This window comes from Mustela nivalis, assembly GCF_964662115.1.
Source record: "Mustela nivalis genome assembly, chromosome: 3".
In the NCBI taxonomy this organism is placed as follows: Eukaryota; Metazoa; Chordata; class Mammalia; order Carnivora; family Mustelidae; genus Mustela; species Mustela nivalis.
In genome coordinates this window covers 97,106,408-97,128,253 of record NC_139022.1, presented here as the reverse complement: position 1 = coordinate 97,128,253, position 21,846 = coordinate 97,106,408, and the positions used below count along the sequence as shown (strand labels likewise).

Genomic DNA, 21,846 nt, shown 5'->3' with positions numbered 1-21,846 from the left:
ATGGGGTTTTTTTTAAGATTTTATTTATTTATTTGACACAGAGAGATCACAAGTAGGCAGAGAGGCAGGCAGAGAGAGAGAGAGGAGGAAGCAGGCTCCCTGCTGAGCAGAGAGCCCGACTCGGGACTCGATCCCAGGACCCTGAGATCATGACCTGAGCCGAAGGCAGCGGCTTAACCCACTGAGCCACCTAGGCGCCCCCTAATGTTATGTTTTGTTCCTCACATATACAGGTATTCTAAGATTCCATAATAGCTTTAGTTATTTTTTTCTGCTACACTGAGTGAGATGGTGTTCAAGGCTATGCTCTGTCTCTGCCTCTCTGGTGAGTGTAAGGATAGGAAAAGGGATAAAGCCTAGATCAGAAGGTTGTGGAACTAGCGTTACCCCTCCAGTCTGTTGCCAGTCCACCAGGTTGAGAATCCATCTGTAAGTTCTCAGAAACTGTTAGCAATAGGAAGATGTGTTCTTTCTAGGTTGTGACCTACCAGCCCTTGGAGTTTGGAGGGGGAGGAGGAGGTGGAGTAATAAATACCCACACCTGTTCTCATCACCTCACAGCTGGGCTTTTTATCTGCCCTATCATCACCCTTCCAACACCTGTGACCTAGTATGCTGCTGTTGCTTTTGCTGAAGAGGGAGAGCAGTGATTGTCCCAAGTTAATAAAATCAATCCAGGCCACCCATGCTTCAGTGGTTTCTTCAGAAATGACCTTAGAGAGAAAACTAGCAGCTCTCCTGCTTTTTCCTTATATTTCAGACACATTTCTTTGTGCCCCTTAAACAGGACAGTCTAGTTCCTATCACAGATCCTTTGCACTTGCAGTTCTCTAGGCCTGGAATGTTCTTCCCTCAGATCTCTAATGGCTGGTTTCTCCCCATTTATCCCATTTCACCTCGAATGTTACCTTTACAGAGAAATCTTTCTTGACACTCTGTTTAAAATAACCACCATTCTAGTTATTGTTCCAGTTATTTTAAATAGCATTTATTTTAATTTAAAATTATATTTATGGTCTTTAACTTCTCATCAGAATATAAGTTCCTTAGAACATACATTTCAATTTTTTTTTTTTTTTTTTTTTTTTTGCAGTGTCTTAGTCTGGTAGAAACTCAGAGCCTAGCAAATTTTGAGGAACAAATGAACAACCGAATAAATGCAATAATACATATAGCCATTATTTATCTTTACTCTATTTTAACTTCTTCCCAAACAGATGACATGAATAGTGGGTTATTTCCATAGCTTTTTTTTTTTTCCCTAATTAAAATTCTTTTTCCAGGTCACCTGGGTGGCTCAGTTGGTTAAGTGACTGCCTTCTGCTTAGGCCATGTTCCTAAAGTCCCAGGATCGTGTCCCACATTGGGCTCCCTGCTCCAGCAGGGACTTTGCTTTTCCTGGTGCTCGCCCCTCCCCCCTCTCATGCTCTCTCTCTCTCTCAAATAAATAAATAAAATCTTAATAAATAAATAAATAAAGTAAAATTCTTTTTCCTTTTTTATTGTCTTTTGGAAGTATTCCTCAATGTAACATTTTGGTTCACAAATTCTCTATGTATTTGTATCCATTATTCTTTTATTTTTTTCTATTGTGTAACTTGCTAGGTCACAGGTCTATATTCTAAGTATTCCATATCTATATTTAAAATATTTGTGTTATGACAATAACATAAAAAGTTTATTTTGCATGCAATATAATAACTGAAAAATTCTCCAATGTCCTTCTTTGCTTTTAGATAGAAATTAAATTCAAGTTAAGTCCAGGTTTTCTTTAGTTAGCTTATGTCACAGTAGTATTGCCAAATAAGGTTTCCTAGGTATTTATTTGATGCTCAGCACAAATCTGTAGTACAGGTGTGAATTTCCATTTGTCAGATAAGAAAAGTAAGGTTCATAGAGGTGGAGTGAGTGGGTGGCGGAGGTGAGAATCAGATCCTAGTTTCCAGTTACCACCTAGTGTAGTTGTTTTTCTCACCATACGGGTATGTCCCGAAGTATGTGTCATATTATTTGAGCTGAGATTGGGGATTTCTTCCATCATCCCCAAAACATATTTCATGATTGGCTTGATTGTCAGTGTAGAAAATGTTCAAAATAACAACAGTAGGTGGTTTTGACATGCTATGCGCCATTGTAAATGCTGTGCACATATTCGTACACTGAAAACCGTTTAAAATGTTGAGAGGTTGGTACTATTGTATTTTGCAAATAAGGACACTAAAGCACAGGGGGATTAAGTAACTCCCACATCACACAGCAGTATGTGGCAGAATTTGAATTATGAGCCCAGCAATCTGGCTCCTGATCACTACCCTGATCTATAATAATAAAAACTTTATTGCAGCTTAGAGTTTACAGAGAGATTTCCTATACATTATCTATTAGACTTCATTGCCACTCTGCAGAGAAGGAGGGCAGGATTTGATAAACAGTATATACAGAGTTTCAGAGAGGAGACTTAGCCTACCTCACCAGATGGCAAGTGGCTGAGATCAAACAGCAATTCTTTGTCCTGAAATCTAATTACATCTCTGTTCTTGGGACATGTTCTATTATCCATAATGTTATCCATGCAATCTGTTTTGCTCTTCAGTTAAGTTATATTGTAGTGGGTTTAAAATGTTAACCTATTTATGTATCTATGTATCTAACAAATATTTTATCTCTTCTATTTTGATGTTCCTTGATAATGTCTCTTGCAGTTGAATTGTGATGATTTCAGGAAAGAAGAGAGAAATGGGGATTTTATTTGTACCTTTGACAACGCAGCCGTTTGTGGCACAGATGGGAAAACCTACAGCAACAAATGTGCGCTGTGTGCTGAAAACGCGTGAGTATCTGCGGCAGGCTTTCTCCCTAAAGTATGCTCTCCATATAAGTACATGACACAGTTTTTTCTTCCAGTTTTAAAAATATCAATTCATTTTGTGAGAGTTAGCCAGCCATAAATTATTAGCACCACTCCTTTTACTATTCTTACGGAAAAAATATGTAGCGCGACACTTTATATTTTACAAAGCACCTTTGTGTGCAGTTTATTAGATAGTTATCAGTATCTCTGTGAAGTAGACAGACATCTGATAGATCTAAATCTGTGTATCTACCTGTGTGTGCACATATAAGCACACATATATGTACATATACTTACACGTAACAGACATATTTCCATTTCTATCTATCTAGGAGTATATCTTTATTCACAGAGAATTATTTAATTATCAAGTGATTTTTTTCATTTAGTGCTCAGTAACTTATAATAGTAGATAGAGAATTAGAATTTTTTATTTTATTTTATTTTTTTTTATTTTTATTTTTTAATTTTTTTTTTAATTTTATTTATTTATTTGACAGAGAGAAATCACAAGTAGATGGAGAGGCAGGCAGAGAGAGAGAGAGAGGGAAGCAGGCTCCCCGCCAAGCAGAGAGCCCGATGCGGGACTCGATCCCAGGACCCCGAGATCATGACCTGAGCCGAAGGCAGCGGCTTACCCCACTGAGCCACCCAGGCGCCCGAGAATTAGAATTTTTAATATTGAACTTCTCCCCATTGATTCGACCTTTGTCACATAGCTAACGCATCTTGCTGTACAACATTTTGTCCCCATTTCGTGCTTTGTGTACCCTCAGTGCTAAGTTTGGTTGTCAGTTGTCTTCAGTCAGCAAGATGGCACAGGACCCAGCTTCACAGGTTCTAGCCTGTGGTCTCAGTCTTGAATTGTCTGCTCTTCAGTTTTTGCAAATATAAAGCAACCAGTGCTTTGAAGCCAATAAAGGGTATGATAAACATTCAGTCTTCAGGATTGTGCAAGAGTTATCCCTTCTTGTCATAAGTATCTTTACCAAAATACAACTGAATCAAATCACTCTGATCCTTTGCATTTTTGCATTTTCAGAGATGCAGTCTGAAATTAATGTCTTCACCTCTTATGAGTGGTCAACATAAATGGAAAATACAGACATACATACAGAGAACAGACAGGTTTTATTAGATATGTGTTTTGTAATACTATTATGAGCACACTGTACATTTAACTACTATTGTGTTTTATATGGAGGGTCCTGTGATAGAATGTTTAAATCTCATCCTGGTATGCTTCCTGCATTATATAGTGAGAGTCAAACTGCTCATTGGGTTTCTTCCTTAGCTTTGTTTACTAGGAGACTCTGCAATAACATTGGAATTCGATTTTTTTGTTTGTTTGTTTCCCTCAGAGGTTATCTTTTGATATAACTTTTTTCTTATCACTTCTAATAGCTTCATTTTTCTCCTTATATTGTTTTTCATTGTTATACACAGGCTGTGGTTTTAAGCTGCCTTACCTTTTTAAAAAGTAGGAAGTATATTTTATATTTATGGTTCTGTTTTCAGATAGCATTAAAGCTCTATTAGACTGAATCAACCTAATTCTTTAGGTACTTTCCATGACAACCAAAGTGTGAGTCAACATAAGCCAAACAAAGAATAATTTAGTAGGATGTTAGATCTATGAACTTGAATTCATATATTCAAAACAACATCATCAACAACAGCATAGTTCTTTGGGGACATCTACTATCTAGTTATAAGGTGTACTTTTTCCTTCTCTTCTGATATGGATTCTCTTTAGACATAGGAAAGAAAATTCTAGAAATAATATTTGTAGATCTGACTCTTATTAGCCCTCCAACATAATTCTGTTTCTTCAACTCCAAGCTGTAAACATAAGCTCTCATTAGAAAGAACAAGTGAGGAAAAGAATGCAATGTGACATCGGTTTTCAAGTACAAAGGAGAATCATAATACAGTGACAATAAGTTATTTTTGAATGGTAAGAAGTTCTGTGATACTAAACTTCTGTGTCTCCTGACTTTCACTTTCAGTAAAACCAGGTCCCAAGTTGGCATAAAAAGTGAAGGGGAATGTGAGACCAGTAAACCAGAGCAGGTGAGGACAAGTGTCAAATGGTGGGAAATCTTGGGAGGCTGACTTTAGAGAGAAAGAAGATGCTCTCCTCTTCTTTCTTTGGTGTGGGGTGTTAGGAAGAGAGCAATTCTTGCTTTACATAAGATCAGCACTGCCTGTTTAGATGAAAAGCAGTTGATTCCTACAACTGGAGCAGGTGACGCTGGTAGTTAGAATGTTCAGCTCTATTTCTGCTTTCTATGAAAAAACAAAACAAAACAAAACAAAAACCAATCACTCCGTCCATCCATCCATCCATCCATCCCTCAAAAGGAAACTACACTTGTAGTAGAAAGGGCATTATGAATCGGTCAATCTGAACTGAAACCGTAGCACTGTTACTTGCTGTCAGGAGACCTTGGACAAATTACTTACCACACTGTACCTGTGTTGCCATATCAAAAAATGAGATTTTGATTAAATAGCTTTTCTCTTTGCTAACATTCTGTGCACTTGTGATGACAGAAGAAAGAAATGAGTATCTCAGACATGTCACACTTGACTTTTTCTAGCTGAATGTATTTCCTAAGTCAAGATTTGGTGCCCTTTCTATGCTCCTAGAGCACCTACTAGGACAGTTAGTGCATCATATTTTAAATGTCTCTTTGTGTCATCCAGGAGATTGTGAGCAAGTTGAGTGCAAGGACTGTGTTCCACCTTAATTCTAGCACTTACTAGGGTATCTGTGTTCACTAATAAATGAATAAGTAAATGAGCACCATATGTAACCTCATGAATTATGCAACACTTACTAAGCTACTTCTAAGCATTGCTCTAGGTGGCTAGGATACATTGGGCAGAAAAACCCTGAGTACTATACGATTTCTGAAAACCGTGGAAGGCATTACAATCAGGATGGTGAATGTTAAGTTTTCTTCCCTGTTCTTCAGGATGTATGTAGTGCTTTTCGGCCTTATGTGAAGGACGGAAGACTTGGATGCACGAGGGAAAATGATCCAGTCCTTGGCCCTGATGGCAAAACACATGGCAATAAGTGTGCCATGTGTGCTGAGCTTTTGTAAGTATCATCATCCCCACTCTGAGTAGGTGGACTTAAAGAGGACACACTTGGTTGCCTTCCTGACAGTCACTCCAGAATCACTTTTTTTCTCACTCTTTTTCAGAGAGATACAGTCCTTTTCATGAAGCATATAATTCTTTGTCTTTGTAAGGTGAAATAATCCTTGCTCTCTGAATGGCTTCTTTTCTTTTTAATTCATATCATCTGCTAGAGTTTCTTAAAAGGCATGGGTAAGGTAATTATGTTAGTTCTTAAATTCAAGACTCTTCCTTTGCTTAATTATAGTGATAGGACAATGCACAGTATTTTATAAGGCACAATATTTTATAATTTAGGAAACACTTTCCTGGAATAAACTAGGTCAGTCCTTTGACAGGCATTGCTTCATTTGAATATGTACAGAGACTCTTACTAGAAGTGACAGTCTGGGGGCGCCTGGGTGGCTCAGTGGGTTGAGCCTCTGCCTTCAGCTCAGGTCATGATCTCAGGGTCCTGGGATCGAGCCCCACATCGGGATCTCTGCTCGGCAGGGGGCCTGCTTCTCCCTTCTCTCTGCCTGCCTCTCTGTCTACTTGTGTTCTCTCTCTCTGTCAAATAAATAAATAAATAAATAAAATTAAAAAAAAAAAAAGAAGAAGTGACAGTCTAATTTAAGATAATAACAGTCATGGGGCTGCCTTCTTATCACTGTAGAAGGTGGAACTTTAGTAAAGGAAAGGATAGGGTTAACTTTCTCTGAGTGCCTAACAACTGTGAGTACTAAGGCTGAGAAGTAAAGATCCAATGAGTCTTTAATATTCTGATGGTTAAACAAGATATAGACTTTCTATATGTCAGCAGGCTTTTAAGTGCTCCATTTACATCCATGGATCTTTAAAATCAGGACAGAGAAAGATCTAACAGATTAATAAATTTCACACCTGCCTATGAAAATTACAGTGTGCTGCCAGAGAATTCAAGGGCACGTCCTATCAGGTTTACAAAACAGTGATTATCTGGTTTCCAGACAGGAAATAAGCCTAATTTCTACATTTTTTTTTTTTTAATTTCTACATTCTTATCTAGGAGACATGTGTATTTAGTTTTCCAACCCACCCCAATTCTGTGACTTTCTGTTTTCATGCACTAGCTAAAAAAGAAAATTTGACCTCCCTAACTCCTGGTTTCTTCCTCTGTGGAACTAATAATACTGCCTGTCTCTGGATGGCATTGTAATTAGGTAACAGATACAAGAGGACTCAGAAGCTCAATGTCACTTTTTTTTAACTGTGGTGATTTTACATGAAGGCAAACAAATACTTTACAAGGTATAGAAAAGGTTTACATAAGGGTGTGGACTGCAGTACTTCAAATGCTCAGTTTGGTCTCACCCTTGTCACAGCATTGTGTTAAAAAGCTCTTGGTTCTGCCAGTTAAAGGGTATTTTCCCCAACTATCTCCTTTTGTCAATCAAGGAGTCACACCCACCTGCTTTTACAGAACAAAGCCTTTAATTGACTGTCAGTGAGTCAGTTTCACACCCTTCCTTATCTTTGGCAATTTTCTGGAGACAGGGAAAAGCTTGTCTCTTGTAAGTGGATCTGTTTAACAAGATATGACCAAGGATATGAAAGTGCCTAGCACAGAACTGGACCCTGAAAATATGAGTCAGAAACTGACCAACTGTTCTCTTTCTTAACAGCTTAAAAGAAGCTCAGGAAAATGCCAAGAGAGAAGGTGAAACCAGAATTCGACGAAGTGTCGAAAAGGTAAATTCCCCACCACATAATTTGATCTTGTGGCCAAAGTATTAATAAAGTTAGAATTGACTCTTTGAGGTAGGTCAGTAATGTCATTGTCTTTAATTTTTACAATAAATTGTTTCCGTTAATTCCCAACTTCCACAAGTTGACTATTTCAAGTATATTAATCATTAGATTCAGATTTAAAATTTCATTTTCCCACCCGAAGTTCACAATATGCTATTTTTAAGAAAAAAGGGAAAGAAAGAATATAAGCCAGAAAATATGCAAATTAAATTCCACTGAATTTCCACCATCCGTCTCCCTGGCTTAGATTAATTTTGCTTTGAATAAATTTTTTTAATACGACATAATATAAATTAGGCAGGAATAATTTTAAAATAGTTCTAAGTCTTTTAAACAGTGTATCCATTGGTGTATTTTATGAATCATCCCACTGATACAAACTGGAGTTATTTGTTATGGTTATTACAGTGAGACCTACATTTATATAGGTCTTGCTTCTGTTTAAACAAAAATATCAGACAAATATTGTGTTTTTTAAAGAGGCCTTAAAGTTAAGTTTTTTCAAATTATTATGTGGTTTAATTGTTTAGTATAAAAATTTATTCCTTTTAGTAATTGAGTAAACATTATAGGTCATACAGCTTGGATTTCCTAAATCACCAAGTTTATTAAACCCTACTTTCACTATAACTGATAGCAGTTACTTTGCTAAATGACTAACTTTCTGTTGAGAAGTCAGAACAATTTAGTTTTATCCATAGTTTTGTTAGGTTCTTGCTGTATGAAACTGACCAAGTCTTCTCTTCTCTCTGGGCCTCAGTTTCTTTGTTCCAAATTAAGAGTTTGGATAAATGACCTCAATTTTACTTTCTTGTTGTAATGTGATTCCACACCCTGTACTCTTCTGTGCTAATACAAGTGTAGAGGCATCTTTTAGGCCAGAGGCTTGAACAATGGAAATTTGATCAAGGCAAAAGGTCCCACAGTGATCCCGTGGCTGAATCCAAATAGGCCCATCAAGTGACGGGCTTGAAATATATATCAGCCCTAACTAACCAATGGGCTACTTACACCCAGATATAGGTACCAAAAAAGGAAAATTCCATATATTCCCATACCTTCTCTCCTTCCCCTTTAAATACAGCCCTTACCCACTACCACATGGAAGAGTCTTTCCTTTGCTGCCCTTCCCCCTTCCTTGTGGGGTATCCAACATACTTTTATCTCTTTTGTTCCGCCTTGGGTAGATTCTTTTACTACCTGTGCCACTTGCCCCAACTCCATCAGGATGCCCCACATTTGGGGGCCCCCATCTGATTGGGAGAGATGGCACAATAAATACACCATTTTTGTGGATGATGGGCATGTGTTTTCCTAAGGATAGATACAAGTCTAGTTTTTGGTACTTCTACTTCATGATATTATTCACTCAAACAAATTTCCCACCCTAATAGGGTGTTCAACAGAGTTTCAGTGAAGGAATATGGAGGAGTCAGTCTTTGTTTAATACTAACTGAGGTTTGAAAAGCAATTCTTTTGGTTGTTAAATTTCAGTCAAAAACTTCGGGTCATCTTGTAATATTGAACATTTTACTCCTCCGTAAACACAGACAGTTCTTTTCCATTATCTATCCTCAGGTCTTGTTTATTTTTCCCTCTTTTCCTCTGTGGCTGGGGTCGTTGTTTTGGTGGGGTCACTGGACGTGATCGTGTTGAATGCGACTCCTTTACAGTGATGGCTCAATATCTGCTGCATAATTAGCCTGTCAGTGGGTTGTTCACAAAAGCATTTCTTCAGAATCTCCTTGGATGAATCACAACTTATAAACTGAAATTATCATTGTTTCTCTTATGGGAACCATTGAACAGTAATTTTCCTACCATGCTATGATTATCAAATAGATGATTGTCTTCTGTGTCTTTATTCCTGGATTGTTACAACAAGGAAGTTGGGAGCACACCCATTGCTCCTCCAAAAACAAATATCTTCTTATTAGGAGTCAATTAGGATTCTTTTTTTTTTTTTTTAAGATTTTATTTATTTGTTTGGCAGACAGAGATCACAAGTAGGCAGAGAGGCAGGCAAAGAGAGAGAGCAGGGGAAGCAGGCTCCCTGCTGAAGCAGAGAGCCTGATGTGGGACTCAATCCCAGATCTCTGGGATCACGACCTGAGCTGAAAGCAGAGGCTTTAGCCCACTGAGCCACCCAGGCACTCTTAGGATTCTTTTTTTAAAGTGTCCTGATAAAATATGAGTTATTTTTTTTAAATTTAGAAAATTACATAATAGAAAGGGCCTTCAAGAACATTATTCCAAAAACCTCATTGTGTAGTTGGTAAGATAGAGTTGTCTGGTTTCTATGCCCATGCCCATGCCTTGCTGTGATTTCCAGAAATTTCACAGAGGCACAATCTAGCTGCTTAGGTCTTCCAACTTCAAACCACACTCTTTATGCTCATGTTTTCTTGGCTGAAATGGGAAGATGAGGGTGCATAGTTGAAAAAGGCTTAGAGAAGCATATTTTTATAGATTGTGTTTTGTAGATTATATAGTAATACAGGCCATTACAAAACATCTTTATTGACCTGGAGATTCCTAAATTTAGAGTAATTTGGGGTAGATAGAGATATAAATATAGCTGTAAATATAAAGTTTAGCCTTCAACTCAGATAATAGAATTTTCAAAACAGAGAAAAACCGAAAAGTCCTAAACCAAAGCATTGGGAAATCTGGAACAAACCTTTCTTGGGTTATTTGGGGGAAGTCACAGCCTTTTAAATTAAATTTAAATTTTAGTCTTGGTGTTTTACCTCTCTCCAGTGGGGAATGAAGGAAAATTAGATTCACTCTCTATGTTTTCCACCTACTGTATTAGAAATGGATATCAATAAAGGAGGCAGAGCACAGTAAAGTGAACATCAGTAAAGGAGGCCACAGATTCACAGAGAGGACAATGGATGCCACCTTATTCATTTTCCTTGCAAACCAGACCAGATTGTTCTTGATTTGATCCATATAAAATAGTGTTTAAGCATCTCATCTTACAGATTCTCTATTCTTCTTGTTGACATATTTTTCTTTTGTCTTGGCAGCTGCATTTTATGTCTTTCGTGGAATTCATTGAAAGATCTTTTTTTTTTGTAATCCTTTTCTCATAGACTTAAAAGTTAGTAAGAGTCATCTAGTTTTATGAGATGTTTGCTCAGCCTTATTCTTTATAAGACTCTTTGACATTTTAAAAAATTTATTTATTTATTTTAGAGAGAGAGTGCGTGTACAAGTTGGGAAAGGGGTAGAGGGAGTGGGGGGAGAAGCAGTCTCTCTGCTGAGTGTGGAGCCCAAGGGGAACTGAATCTGAAGACCCTGAGATCATGACCTGAGCCAAACTAGGAGTTGGTCACTTAACCAACTGAGCCACCCAGGCACCATACAGTTCTTCTATCTTTTAATAAATATACACATAGTAAATGCAGTTACCTAATAATTTCATAACATAATTATTATTTCTTATTAATCCTCATTAATATGTTACACATTTACCAACACCTTCTAGGCCTGACATTCTTTGACTGTAAATCCATGATACACATTTTCTGTGTTAAGGAGTAGAAAAGTGCTAAATGTAATTACTCACCTTTTTGCAGGATTTTTGTAAAGAATATGAAACCCAAGTGAGGAATGGAAGACTTTATTGTACACGAGAGAGTGACCCAATTCGTGGCCCTGATGGCAGGATGCATGGCAACAAATGTGCTCTGTGTGCTGAAATTTTGTGAGTCCAGATATGGGTTCTTTAGAGGGACGGGATGGGTAAAGTGGAGATTGGTGGGAATGGTGAATAAGAACAATGTTGAGGTGTAGCTTTGTTGTTGAAAATTATTGAGTTTTCTGTCTTCTGCAAATCATATCACCTAGTAAGTAGATCCTAATGATATATGTCTGTTTCCAAATACAATTGGATTCTGTTTTCCAGTTAGAGGGCTGGATTACAAAATACTTCTTATTGTTTCCTCCCACCACCTTTGTAAGCCTTTTTATAAGATAATCCTAATAGAGAATGAGGGCAAAACGTACCAAGACTTTTCACTGTTTTCCTTTAGTAATTATCCTGAGTGAAAGAACAGATGTTGTCTCCCAGGAAAACTTCATGTTTATATGTGACTTGGATTAACTTTATCTTTTCATATCGGGCATCTGACCTGGGGGGAAGTGCAAATCCTGCAATAATTATAGCATTTATGAAGATGTCTCAGACCAGGTCTTGTCACTGTTTCAGATCCTTGAACCCTCGAAACTCTTGTTTATGTTGTCCTACTGCCGTTGTCTCAGTCTTGGCTACCCAGTGTCTCTTCTGTGGATCACATTTCAAGATTATCCTTCTTTGGATAAGACTTCCTGAAATTCTTAATTAAAATCAGTCTTTATAACTCTTAATAATTTTATTTCATAACAATCAATACAGCTGGCAATTCTGTAATTACTTCTGTGACCATTTGTTGACCGGGTTCTAAGTTCCAAGAACAAGACCGGCTATGTGTCTATTTTATATATAGCACCAGGCCAGTGCTTGACAAAAAATAGTTGCTAGCCAAATGTTGAGTGAACATATGAATAAAGATCCCTGCTCTCAAGAAGCTTAAAGTTAAATAGCAGAAAAAGCCATGGACACACGGACACACATACACACACACATTGCAAGCCAGAGTAAGAACTATGCCATAAGAGAATATTCAGCTATGAAAATACAATGGCAGATATACAGTTTATTTTCACTGTGAGGTCTGCTCTGTCTTCTTAAGGAAGGCGGAATTTAAGCTGAGAAGATCTAAAAGAAGGCAAGATGACAAAAACGGTCATTGCAATGGAAAGAAATATCATACTTAGAGCAAAATAAAAGAGATTCTTTGGAGAAAGAGTGAAGATTTCAATCAGGAGCCCCAAGATGAATGGAAGATGTTTTTTCTAGAACTCATGAACACGTGGCTGTTTTCCACCTGCACCTAAATGACTATTTTATTTTTGTTAAAGATTTTATTTATTTATTTATTTATTTATTTGAGAGGGAGAGTGAGAAAGAGAGAAAGTACAAGCAAAGGGGGAGGGGCAGGGGAAGAGTGAGAAGCCAATTCCCTGCTGAGCAGGGAGCCCTAAGCTGGGCTCAGTCCCAGGACCCTGAGATCATGACCTGAGCTGAAGGCAAATGCTTAACTGACTGTGCCACCCAGGAGCCCCCTAAATGACTATTTTATAACATGAGGATTTGAAGCATCTGTACTCATTTATTTATTTTTGTTTTTTTCTCCAGCAAACAGCGTTTTTCAGAAGAAAAAAATAAAGCACAAGAAAACCTGAAGAAGACTGAGGAAAAAGTCAAAGTTAAGAGAGAAATTGAGGTGAGGATTAGTTTGATCAATTTAATGATGACTTTTGTGGGCTGTGTGCATTTTACTCTAGAACGCATTTTCAATATTGGTTCATTTTCCTCCACTACTGATGGATTCTCTGGAAAGTAGTTTATAGTTAGTATTTCATAAGCTTTAGAAGAATAATTCAGCATTACAATTTTTAGCTCTATTTGGAGGAAATTAATCAAGTCATATTAGTAGAATAGTTCCTAAACGAAGGTACTATATCAAAGCATTAACTGAATCCAAATTTTGATATGTGTGATATCACACATATATTTGGAGGTCTTCTATGTAACATTTTAATATTCTCTCTTTAAAATCATACCACATTCTACTTTCTAAACATCTCTTAGCTAGCTATTTGTTCTTTTTTCTCCTGCTACCAACTTAGCTCATACATCTAATAGATTTCCTTTGTGTTGATGCATTAGTATTTTGGCTGGTCTCTATGCTTCTTACCAACAACTTCCTCAATCCTCAATATTCAGTTCATCTTCCACATTGTTTTTATAGAGTGGGAAATATTTCCACGACTCAGTGACCTTATGAAAAGCTAACATTTGAGGGTATCTTAGAGAATATTTGGACCATTTCACTCCTATTTAACTTACTTTTAACAGTGAGTTACCCCTGCTTCTGTAGTGTGTGGTTTGCAGTTTCATAAAACAGCCTACTTCATTAGTTCCCCTTCTGACTTCATGTAATTCTATAATATTGTCTAGGCCTCACTTTCAACTGATTTCTTTCCCTCAATCCTTTAATTTTATTTCTCAAATCAAGACATGCCTTTTATCATTCATTCTGGTTTCTTCCTTCCTCTTTGTCTTCCTTGTTCTTTTTCCTTCCTTTCTTCCATCCTCCTCCCTCCTTTTCTTTCCTTATTTTCTTCTATAGCTTCTCCAACTTTAGTCTCCAGTTACTCAAATCCTCACACATCCAGCTGGCTGGTCTTTCTAAAACAGATTTGCTTATGTTCTTCTCTTCTATAAAGATTCATCATTTTCCAATTTCCTAAGAATAAAGTCCAAATTCCCTTCAAGGTTCAGTGATCTAGTTTTGACTTACCATGAAGGTCTCCTTTTTGACCCCTTCCCAAACTTTCCTCTCTTTATCCAGCTAATAGTTTATTCCTGACAATAATAGATTATCTCAAGATACTATGGTCTTATATGCTGCTCTGTCTTTGCATATATGTCATAATTCCTCTTAGAGAACCTTTTGCCACACTATTTACCTGGACACATCCTAAAGATATAGAACTCAGCTATAAACTCTTCTCTGTACTTCCATGAATTATTCTTCCCTTTGTGCTTGTTCAGATTTAACGCAGACCTTTGTCATATCTCTCAGCTTTTTATATTGCAATTCTTTACTCCTGTCTACTTGAGTGATAAAAGAGTTAAATCACATTTATATTTATATCCCCTTATTATATTTGTTGACTTAAATGGGTATCTATTACATGGAGAGAAATGCCACAAAATTTTGTGATGACCCTAAATCCTGTAAGTTTTATTTTTTATCCTTAGTTCCTTTTCTCTGATATCTTTAATTAACAGCATCTAAAATGTATAAACAGAGGGCGTTAGGGTAGCTCAGTTGGGTAAGCAATTGACACTTGATTTTGGCTCAGGTCTTGATCTCAGGGTCATGAGATCGAGCCCCACATTGGGCTCCATGCTCAGCATGGAATTTGCTTGAGATTCTCTTCCTCCCTCTCCCTCTGATTCCCCCCACCAACTCATTCTGACACTCTTTCTCAAATAAATAAATAAAATCTTTAAAAAAAATTTGCAGTGGGTACCTGGGTGGCTCAGTTGGTTAAGCATCTGCCTTCATGGATCAAGCCCCATGTTGGGCTCCCTGCTCAGTAGGGAGTTTGCTTCTCCCTCTACTGCCTGCTCTTGTTATCTCTCACTATCTCAGTCTCTCTCTCTCTCTCTCAAATAAATAAATAAAATCTTTTATAAAATAAAATGTATAAACAGAATAGGGAGCTGTATGTAAACTCTCTCATTTTCATTATTTAGAAACTCTGCAGTGAATATCAGGATCATGCAAAGAATGGAATACTTTTCTGTACCAGAGAAAATGATCCTGTTCGTGGTCCAGATGGGAAAATGCATGGAAACTTGTGTTCCATGTGTCAAGCCTTCTAGTGAGTATAGAATGCCAGAGTGTCTAAAGAATGCCAGAGAGAGTAGGGACTTAACAGAGAGTCTAATAGAATTAGATACTTTTGTAAATGGGGAAACTGTGGCTCAAAACAGGGAGGGGAGTTGAATAAGCGGAACACTTACACTGAGAATGTTGGTGGTAGAGCTGGGAGAAGAACCTAGAGCTATCTACTCCAATATGTCTACTTCCCTGACACTCGTTCTCTTACCACTAGAACATCCTAGCAGCCCTGAGCTTGTGCAAATACCACATACTCCCTGCACTGAAGCTTCACATGTGAATCTATTGTACAAGTTTATAGGCAGCTCATCTTCCAGAGAGGCTGTGGTCCAAAGCAAGCACTGAATACAGATATTGATGATTAGAGTTAATGTTGCCTATCAAGCAATCATGAGCCCTTACAAAATTAAATATTACTTTATATAATGTGACATTTCTCAGTAAGTTAGAATTGGAAGTTTGCTTTCAAAATTTGGAACTGCTCCCAGTTTATCTGATTGAACTAAGATTAAGTAGTTGATTTCTATTTTGAATCTATGTCTTTTGTTTTGATTGACAGCCTTGTGTGGTTGAAGTAGCATTAGTTAACCGTACATTCTATGCACTTCTATTGTGCAAAGCAAATATAGGCTCATTTGATTTATCAATGTATGGAAATTATTGGCCTTTTTCTACCTCTACTGTATATTGTCTTTAGATAATGCAACTATGAATAAGCAATACATTTAAGGTGAATTAATAAAGCTAGGGTGTGCATGATGTGATAGAGAAACTATAGACTTGAGAGACCTTGGATGATTATAGCACTGTCCTAAAAGTATAGCCAAATCTTTCTCTGCCTCAGCTCCTCTCTGTGAAACAAGGGAACCAGTCATTATCCTTCTTAAAGGCCACTTTCAGCCTTCAGGTATAGCATCACAATGGTACTAGTTTTGGTATCTCCTTAATGGACCTTGATGGTATTTCTTTTTTGACCACAGGCAAGAAGTGTATTTTATAGAAAGCAATTTTTCTAGATCCACAGTCACTATCTTTCTTTCAGTCTTAAGCCAAAAGTATGAAGAAGTTATGGTATCATACCATACTAAAGGCTGTTTTGTTTCTTCTCATTGGTATGTAGTGATAAAAAGACAAAATTATTCTTCCTAAGGAGGGAGGACAGAGTAGCAATGCAAAAATGTGGACAAATAATTGCCTGTACTTGGTCCAGTGGATTCTTCTCATTTTTTTTCCCTCTAATTTAGCCAAGCAGAAGCTGAAGAAAAGAAAAAGGCTGAAGTAGAAGCAAGAAATAAAAGAGAATCTGAAAAAACACCCTCATATACAGTGAGTGGAATCTACCCATTGAGTCCTACTTGGCATTCTAATTTGAACATATTTCAGAGTCTAAAGGGTAGGGTATCATCCACTAAAATTTGCCAGGAAATCCTAACCCTTTAATATGGAGATGACATTGAGATTAATGCTATGGGAACTTCATCAATTCTTGCTGCTTCCAAGACTAACCCTGTGAAGTAAAAATTATTTGAGGTCTGAAAAAAACTGGGTTCTAACACTGGTTTCATCACTTACAGACTGTGTTAGTTTTTGCAGACCACTTCCCAGAGACTATACGTGTATACTTTCTACATATGAATTTTTGAAATTTCACATATGAATTGAGATAAAATTCCTTCATTCTGCACACAGAAAGCCTGATTTTTACTTCTAAAATTACAGTACTCATTTCCATAGCCTTCTATCAGTTGTTACTGCTTATTATTTAGAAGATGAGGTCTTTCTAGATTCTAGTCTTTCTAGACTCTAGTCTTCCCCTTGTCCAGCTGTCCTCCCCAACTGAGCTAGAATAAAGCTTCACGATATTCATCAGATTGCAGTACTGTTCTGCTTAAATGCTACAGGTGGCTCATCATCAACTATAGGATGTACCTCAATCTCTTCTCTCTCCCTTCTTATTTGGTTTACCTTCATTCAGAGATTCATGCTCTGCTACATGCTCATGTAGTTTCCTACTTTGTTTCCCAATTTAAGAGTCTTGTACGCATATTCCCCAATCCCGTTCTTACCCACAAAAATGCTGTTTACTCTTCAGTCTCACTCAAATTATTCTTGTTATATGACATCTTTCCCAGTTTTCACAATCAGATCTCATGGCTCCAACCTCTGTGTTCTCAGATTTCCTTGTACCTGTATGTTTACACTTATTGTATTACACAAAATTTTTTTTAAGATTTTGCTTATTTACGAGAGAGAGGGAGAGCATGGGAGAGAAAAAGCATGAGTGGGGGAGGGGCCAAGCAGAGGGAGGGGCAGGGCAGGGGGAAGGGCAGAGCAGGAGGAAGGACAGAAGGAGAGCGAAAACCAGACTCCCCACCAAGCCAGGAGCCTGACCTGGGGCTCCATCCCAGAACCCTGGGATCATGACCTGAGCCAAAGGCAGACACTTAACTGACTGAGCCACCTGGCTCCGCTACCCATATTTTAATGTGTTTAGATTATAGTGGAGTTTACTTGTCTACCTCTTTTATTATATTGTGACATCCCATTATGTCTTGTTTCCATCTCTTAGTTAAATTTTACATTTGAGAGAAACACAACTAAAGTCCTGGTGTCAAAGAAGCATAACATTAGTTTCTGCCAATGTTGATGTTCCAGTCTTCTTCTTAGAATAGGAATAAAATGTATCCCCAGCTTGCTTTCTCTATCTTGGCAGGAGCTGTGCAGTGAATACCGCAAGCTTGTAAGGAACGGAAAACTCCCCTGCACACGAGAGAATGACCCCATCCAGGGCCCAGATGGGAAAATGTATGGCAACACCTGCTCCATGTGTGAGGTGTTCTTGTGAGTAGCACTGTACCTGGGAAAATGAGGGAGAGTTTTGTCCTCTCTGCTTTGTTTTTGTTTCTTTCTTTGTTTTTTAAAGATTTTATTTATTTATCTGACAGATAGAGATCACAAGCAGGCAGAGAGGGAGGCAGAGAGAGAGAGAGAGAGAGAGAGAGAGGGAAAGGGAAGCAGGCTCCCTGCTGAGCAGAGAGCCCAACGTGGCCTCGATCCCAGGACCCTGGGATCACAACCCGAGCCGAAGGCAGAGGCTTTAACCCACTGAGCCACCCAGGCGCCCCTCTGCTTTGTTTTTTGTTTTTTAATTTAACTTTTTATATTTTATTTCTTAAGTAGTGTTTGTTTCCTGTCAATGGCATTTTTTCACAGTGTCATCATTATCAAAGAGTAATTTCTGCTCTGTGCTGCGGCGGGGCAATGAGGTCCACATGTAGCTGCTGCTCATACCCTTCTAATGCAGTCTGGCTTGGTCTCTGAGGTGCAATGCATACTTCAAGCTTGTCTTTGTGTTCTAGGATTCTCAGTCATGTCTTAAATAGAGGTTGGTTGTTCTAGTGAGGGGAAGGGAAGTTAACAACCACCTATGTTGCCATCATGGTGATGTCACTCCTAACCAACTCCAAAGAATCATTCTTGCTTGTCAATCACTAATTGGGTTCCTGTGGAAATATACAGGATGTAAAACAAGGATCTACCCTTGCAGAGAGGGCTATGAAGTCATCTGAAATCACACAACACATCACAAAGCAAACATACCAATATGTGAAACGGTACATTAGTTCAAAAACAGGATCTGGAGGAATGACTTGGAATAAGAATGATGAGTATCTGGTGGAGTTAGCCCCTCCCAGGTGTCTCATCAGCTTGAACAGCCATGGTAAAGCCTACTCTACATCCCTAACCCCACACTTTCTCCTTCATGGTAATCAGGACTTTGCTTCATAGCACTAAACATGGTCAGTAGCTATAAATTGATATGTGTGACTATATATTCAACATCTCTCTCTTCTACTAGACAAATGTTGTTATGGAAGGGATTCTAGAAAATGTAAGCAGTGAGTTCAGATTAACTTTCTGCTTCATTTTTGTGTTCCATTATGAGAGGACCACTACAGCAGGAAAGCAAAAACAAATTTAGAAGAAATGTATAACATGGAAGACATGGGGAGATGGAAAGGAGAAGGGAGTTGGGGGAAATTGGAGGGGGAGACAAACCATGAGACTCTGAGGAACTAACTGAGGGTCTTGGAGGGGAAGGGCGTTGGAGGTTGGGTGAGCCTGGTGGTGGGTATTAAGGAGGGCACGTATTGCATGGAGCACTGGGTGCATAAACTTTATGTTTATGCACTGTGGTGCATAAACAATAAATTCTGGAACACTGAAAAGAAATTTAAAAAATAAATAAAAATTTTAAAAAAAGAAGAAGGAGAAATTAATAAAACAGTGTCCTTCAAGGACTCTTAAGCCTCAGTACATTTAGCAAAGGGGGAGTCATGGTCTTGAAATTTCCAAGTAGCTTTTGTTTTATTAACATTAGTTCTTGGTTGTCTCTGTGCATAAAAGTGGGAACAATGAGTGAAAGTTCTGGAAGGGGTCTGGCTCAATGCCAGGAGCAACTTCCTAACAGTCTGAGGACTTAGGGGTAGAATGACCTCTATGGGGTTTCAAGGATGATATAAGTAGAGAATTTACTAGCAGATTAAAGAAAAGCTAGACAGTAATCAGACCTACTGAGTATTAGAAGTCTTGAGTAGTGGAAGATCAAAAAACTTCCTCTGAATTAGGGTTTAAATCTATAGTGTACATTTGTTAGTTCTGTGTCCTTGGGAAATTGATCATTCTGTCAGTTTTCTCATTTGTAAATGGGGTTATAGTAGTAGTTTTATAACATACAGTTTGGAAGATTTCATGGAATGAGCGCCAGGTCAGGCACATAGTAAGAATTTAGTAAGCTTTTTTTGTTGTTGTTTTTTGGGGGTTTTGTTTGTTTGTTAGTTAGCACAAGCAGGGGAGGAAGGTGGTGAGATGGAGAGGGAGCAGGGAGCCCAATGCAGGGCTTGGTCCCAGGACCCCAGGATCATGACCTGAGCCAAAGGAAGATGCTTAACTGACTGAGCCACCCAGGGGCCCCAGAATTTAATAAGTATTAACTGTAATAATTAAGTGATATTTGAGGTCACTTTCAACCTGGACATTCTATGATCCTTACTGATGTCTTTTTTTAGCCAAACAGAGGAAGAAGAAAAGAAAAAGAAGGAAAGTGAGTCAAGAAATAAAAGAGAATCTGAGAACACAGCTCCCTTTGAGGTGAGGGGAACTTCTCCAAAAGTCAGAGGACCTGGACTTCATTGAGAGCATCCACGAAACTAATAAATCCCCTGAAACTGTAGGAAACATTTGTACAGTTCGTGTTTGTTTATATGTGAGCATATACCCATGTGCATGTGTGACTATTTCCAGATCAAGGGTGTGTAACTTTTATCATTTAAAAATAGTCATGTCTTCCCAGGTAAGAACTATTCTAAAATAAGCCAATTACCGATCCCCACGTAAGAAAAAAAGTCTAAACTTCAGCTCTTTCCAACTTGACCCAACCTGTGTTCAAAACCTCAAACTTCCTTCCTCAATTTCACAGGAATTGTGCAGTGAATACCGCAAATTAAGGAAGAATGGACAGCTTGTCTGCACACGAGAGAACGACCCCATCAGGGGCCCGGATGGGAAAATGCATGGCAACACGTGCTCCATGTGTGAGGCTTTCTTGTGAGTAGAGCCCAGTACTTCGGAAGGAGAGGGGGAAAGAACTGAGGGAAGTTTTCAAACAATTGTGAATAATGCATTTTTCTCTTCAGGGCAGTGGTCATTCTTAGGTATCATATATAAATGAACTTAAATTAAAAAAAAAAACCCCACACACAAGAAAACACAAAAACAAGAAGTGGAGAGCTCAGATAATGATTATTGTGATCTAAAGAGAACGTAATTATTTCTTTTAGGATATTTTCAAGGTAACTCAAGATCTTTTATTCAGAGAAAAGACTGCTTTATGATTCAGTCTTCCCTGGTGAAGAGCATTATATATAACCCCGAAGATTGGTCCTTTAGTGTTTGGGCATGAAAGCACTAAAAACCGAATCATCATAACCAACATTTATTGAATGCATGTAATTGGCATATACTTGCTAAAAGCTTTGATACCTAATCCCATTTAAGCTTCACAAAAACATATGAAGTGGGTCTTTCTTGCATTATCCTAAGTTATAGATAACAACATAAAGGCCCAGAGATGTTGGGAATGATAGAAATATCAGTGCAGGGGAAAAAATGAAGAAAATTATGTTTTCCACTGTATGCTGTAGACATAATATAATCATTTAACAATGCCTTTATAACTTCTGTATTATAACTTCTGTATTTCCCTGTAATTAGTCTTCTTTCAGTCTGTTTTTCTTTACCTGGACATTCATCTTTCAGTGACAAGGAAGTAATTCTGCCACCTAGTGATCAGCTTTGCTGCATCCTCTGATAATTTCCCAGAATGGAAAGAAAATGCTTCTTAAATCTTTTAGTTAACTTAGACTCATGATAAAGTTTAGATCACCTTCCATATAAAAAAGTATGAGACACATCACAGTTTTGGACCTATTTTAGTAATTTTCTCCCATCACTGTAAAACTTCCTTACCAAAAAGAAATAAAGATTTAC

At 37.9% G+C, this 21,846-nt stretch overlaps 1 protein-coding gene across 2 annotated transcripts in view; it reads left to right on the top strand.

Annotated features, from left to right (window-relative positions):
- Positions 1-21,846, top strand: part of SPINK5 (serine peptidase inhibitor Kazal type 5) — a 91,692-nt gene that overhangs the window by 33,845 nt on the left and 36,001 nt on the right. For both annotated transcript variants that reach the window (XM_082726015.1, XM_082726014.1), the window contains 11 exons: positions 2,703-2,830; positions 4,861-4,924; positions 5,833-5,960; positions 7,645-7,711; positions 11,356-11,483; positions 13,017-13,104; positions 15,150-15,277; positions 16,542-16,623; positions 18,011-18,138; positions 20,367-20,448; positions 20,777-20,904. In XM_082726015.1, the coding sequence (XP_082582141.1) occupies positions 2,703-2,830; positions 4,861-4,924; positions 5,833-5,960; positions 7,645-7,711; positions 11,356-11,483; positions 13,017-13,104; positions 15,150-15,277; positions 16,542-16,623; positions 18,011-18,138; positions 20,367-20,448; positions 20,777-20,904 (1,151 nt within the window). The remainder of the gene's footprint in view (positions 1-2,702; positions 2,831-4,860; positions 4,925-5,832; positions 5,961-7,644; positions 7,712-11,355; positions 11,484-13,016; positions 13,105-15,149; positions 15,278-16,541; positions 16,624-18,010; positions 18,139-20,366; positions 20,449-20,776; positions 20,905-21,846) is intronic.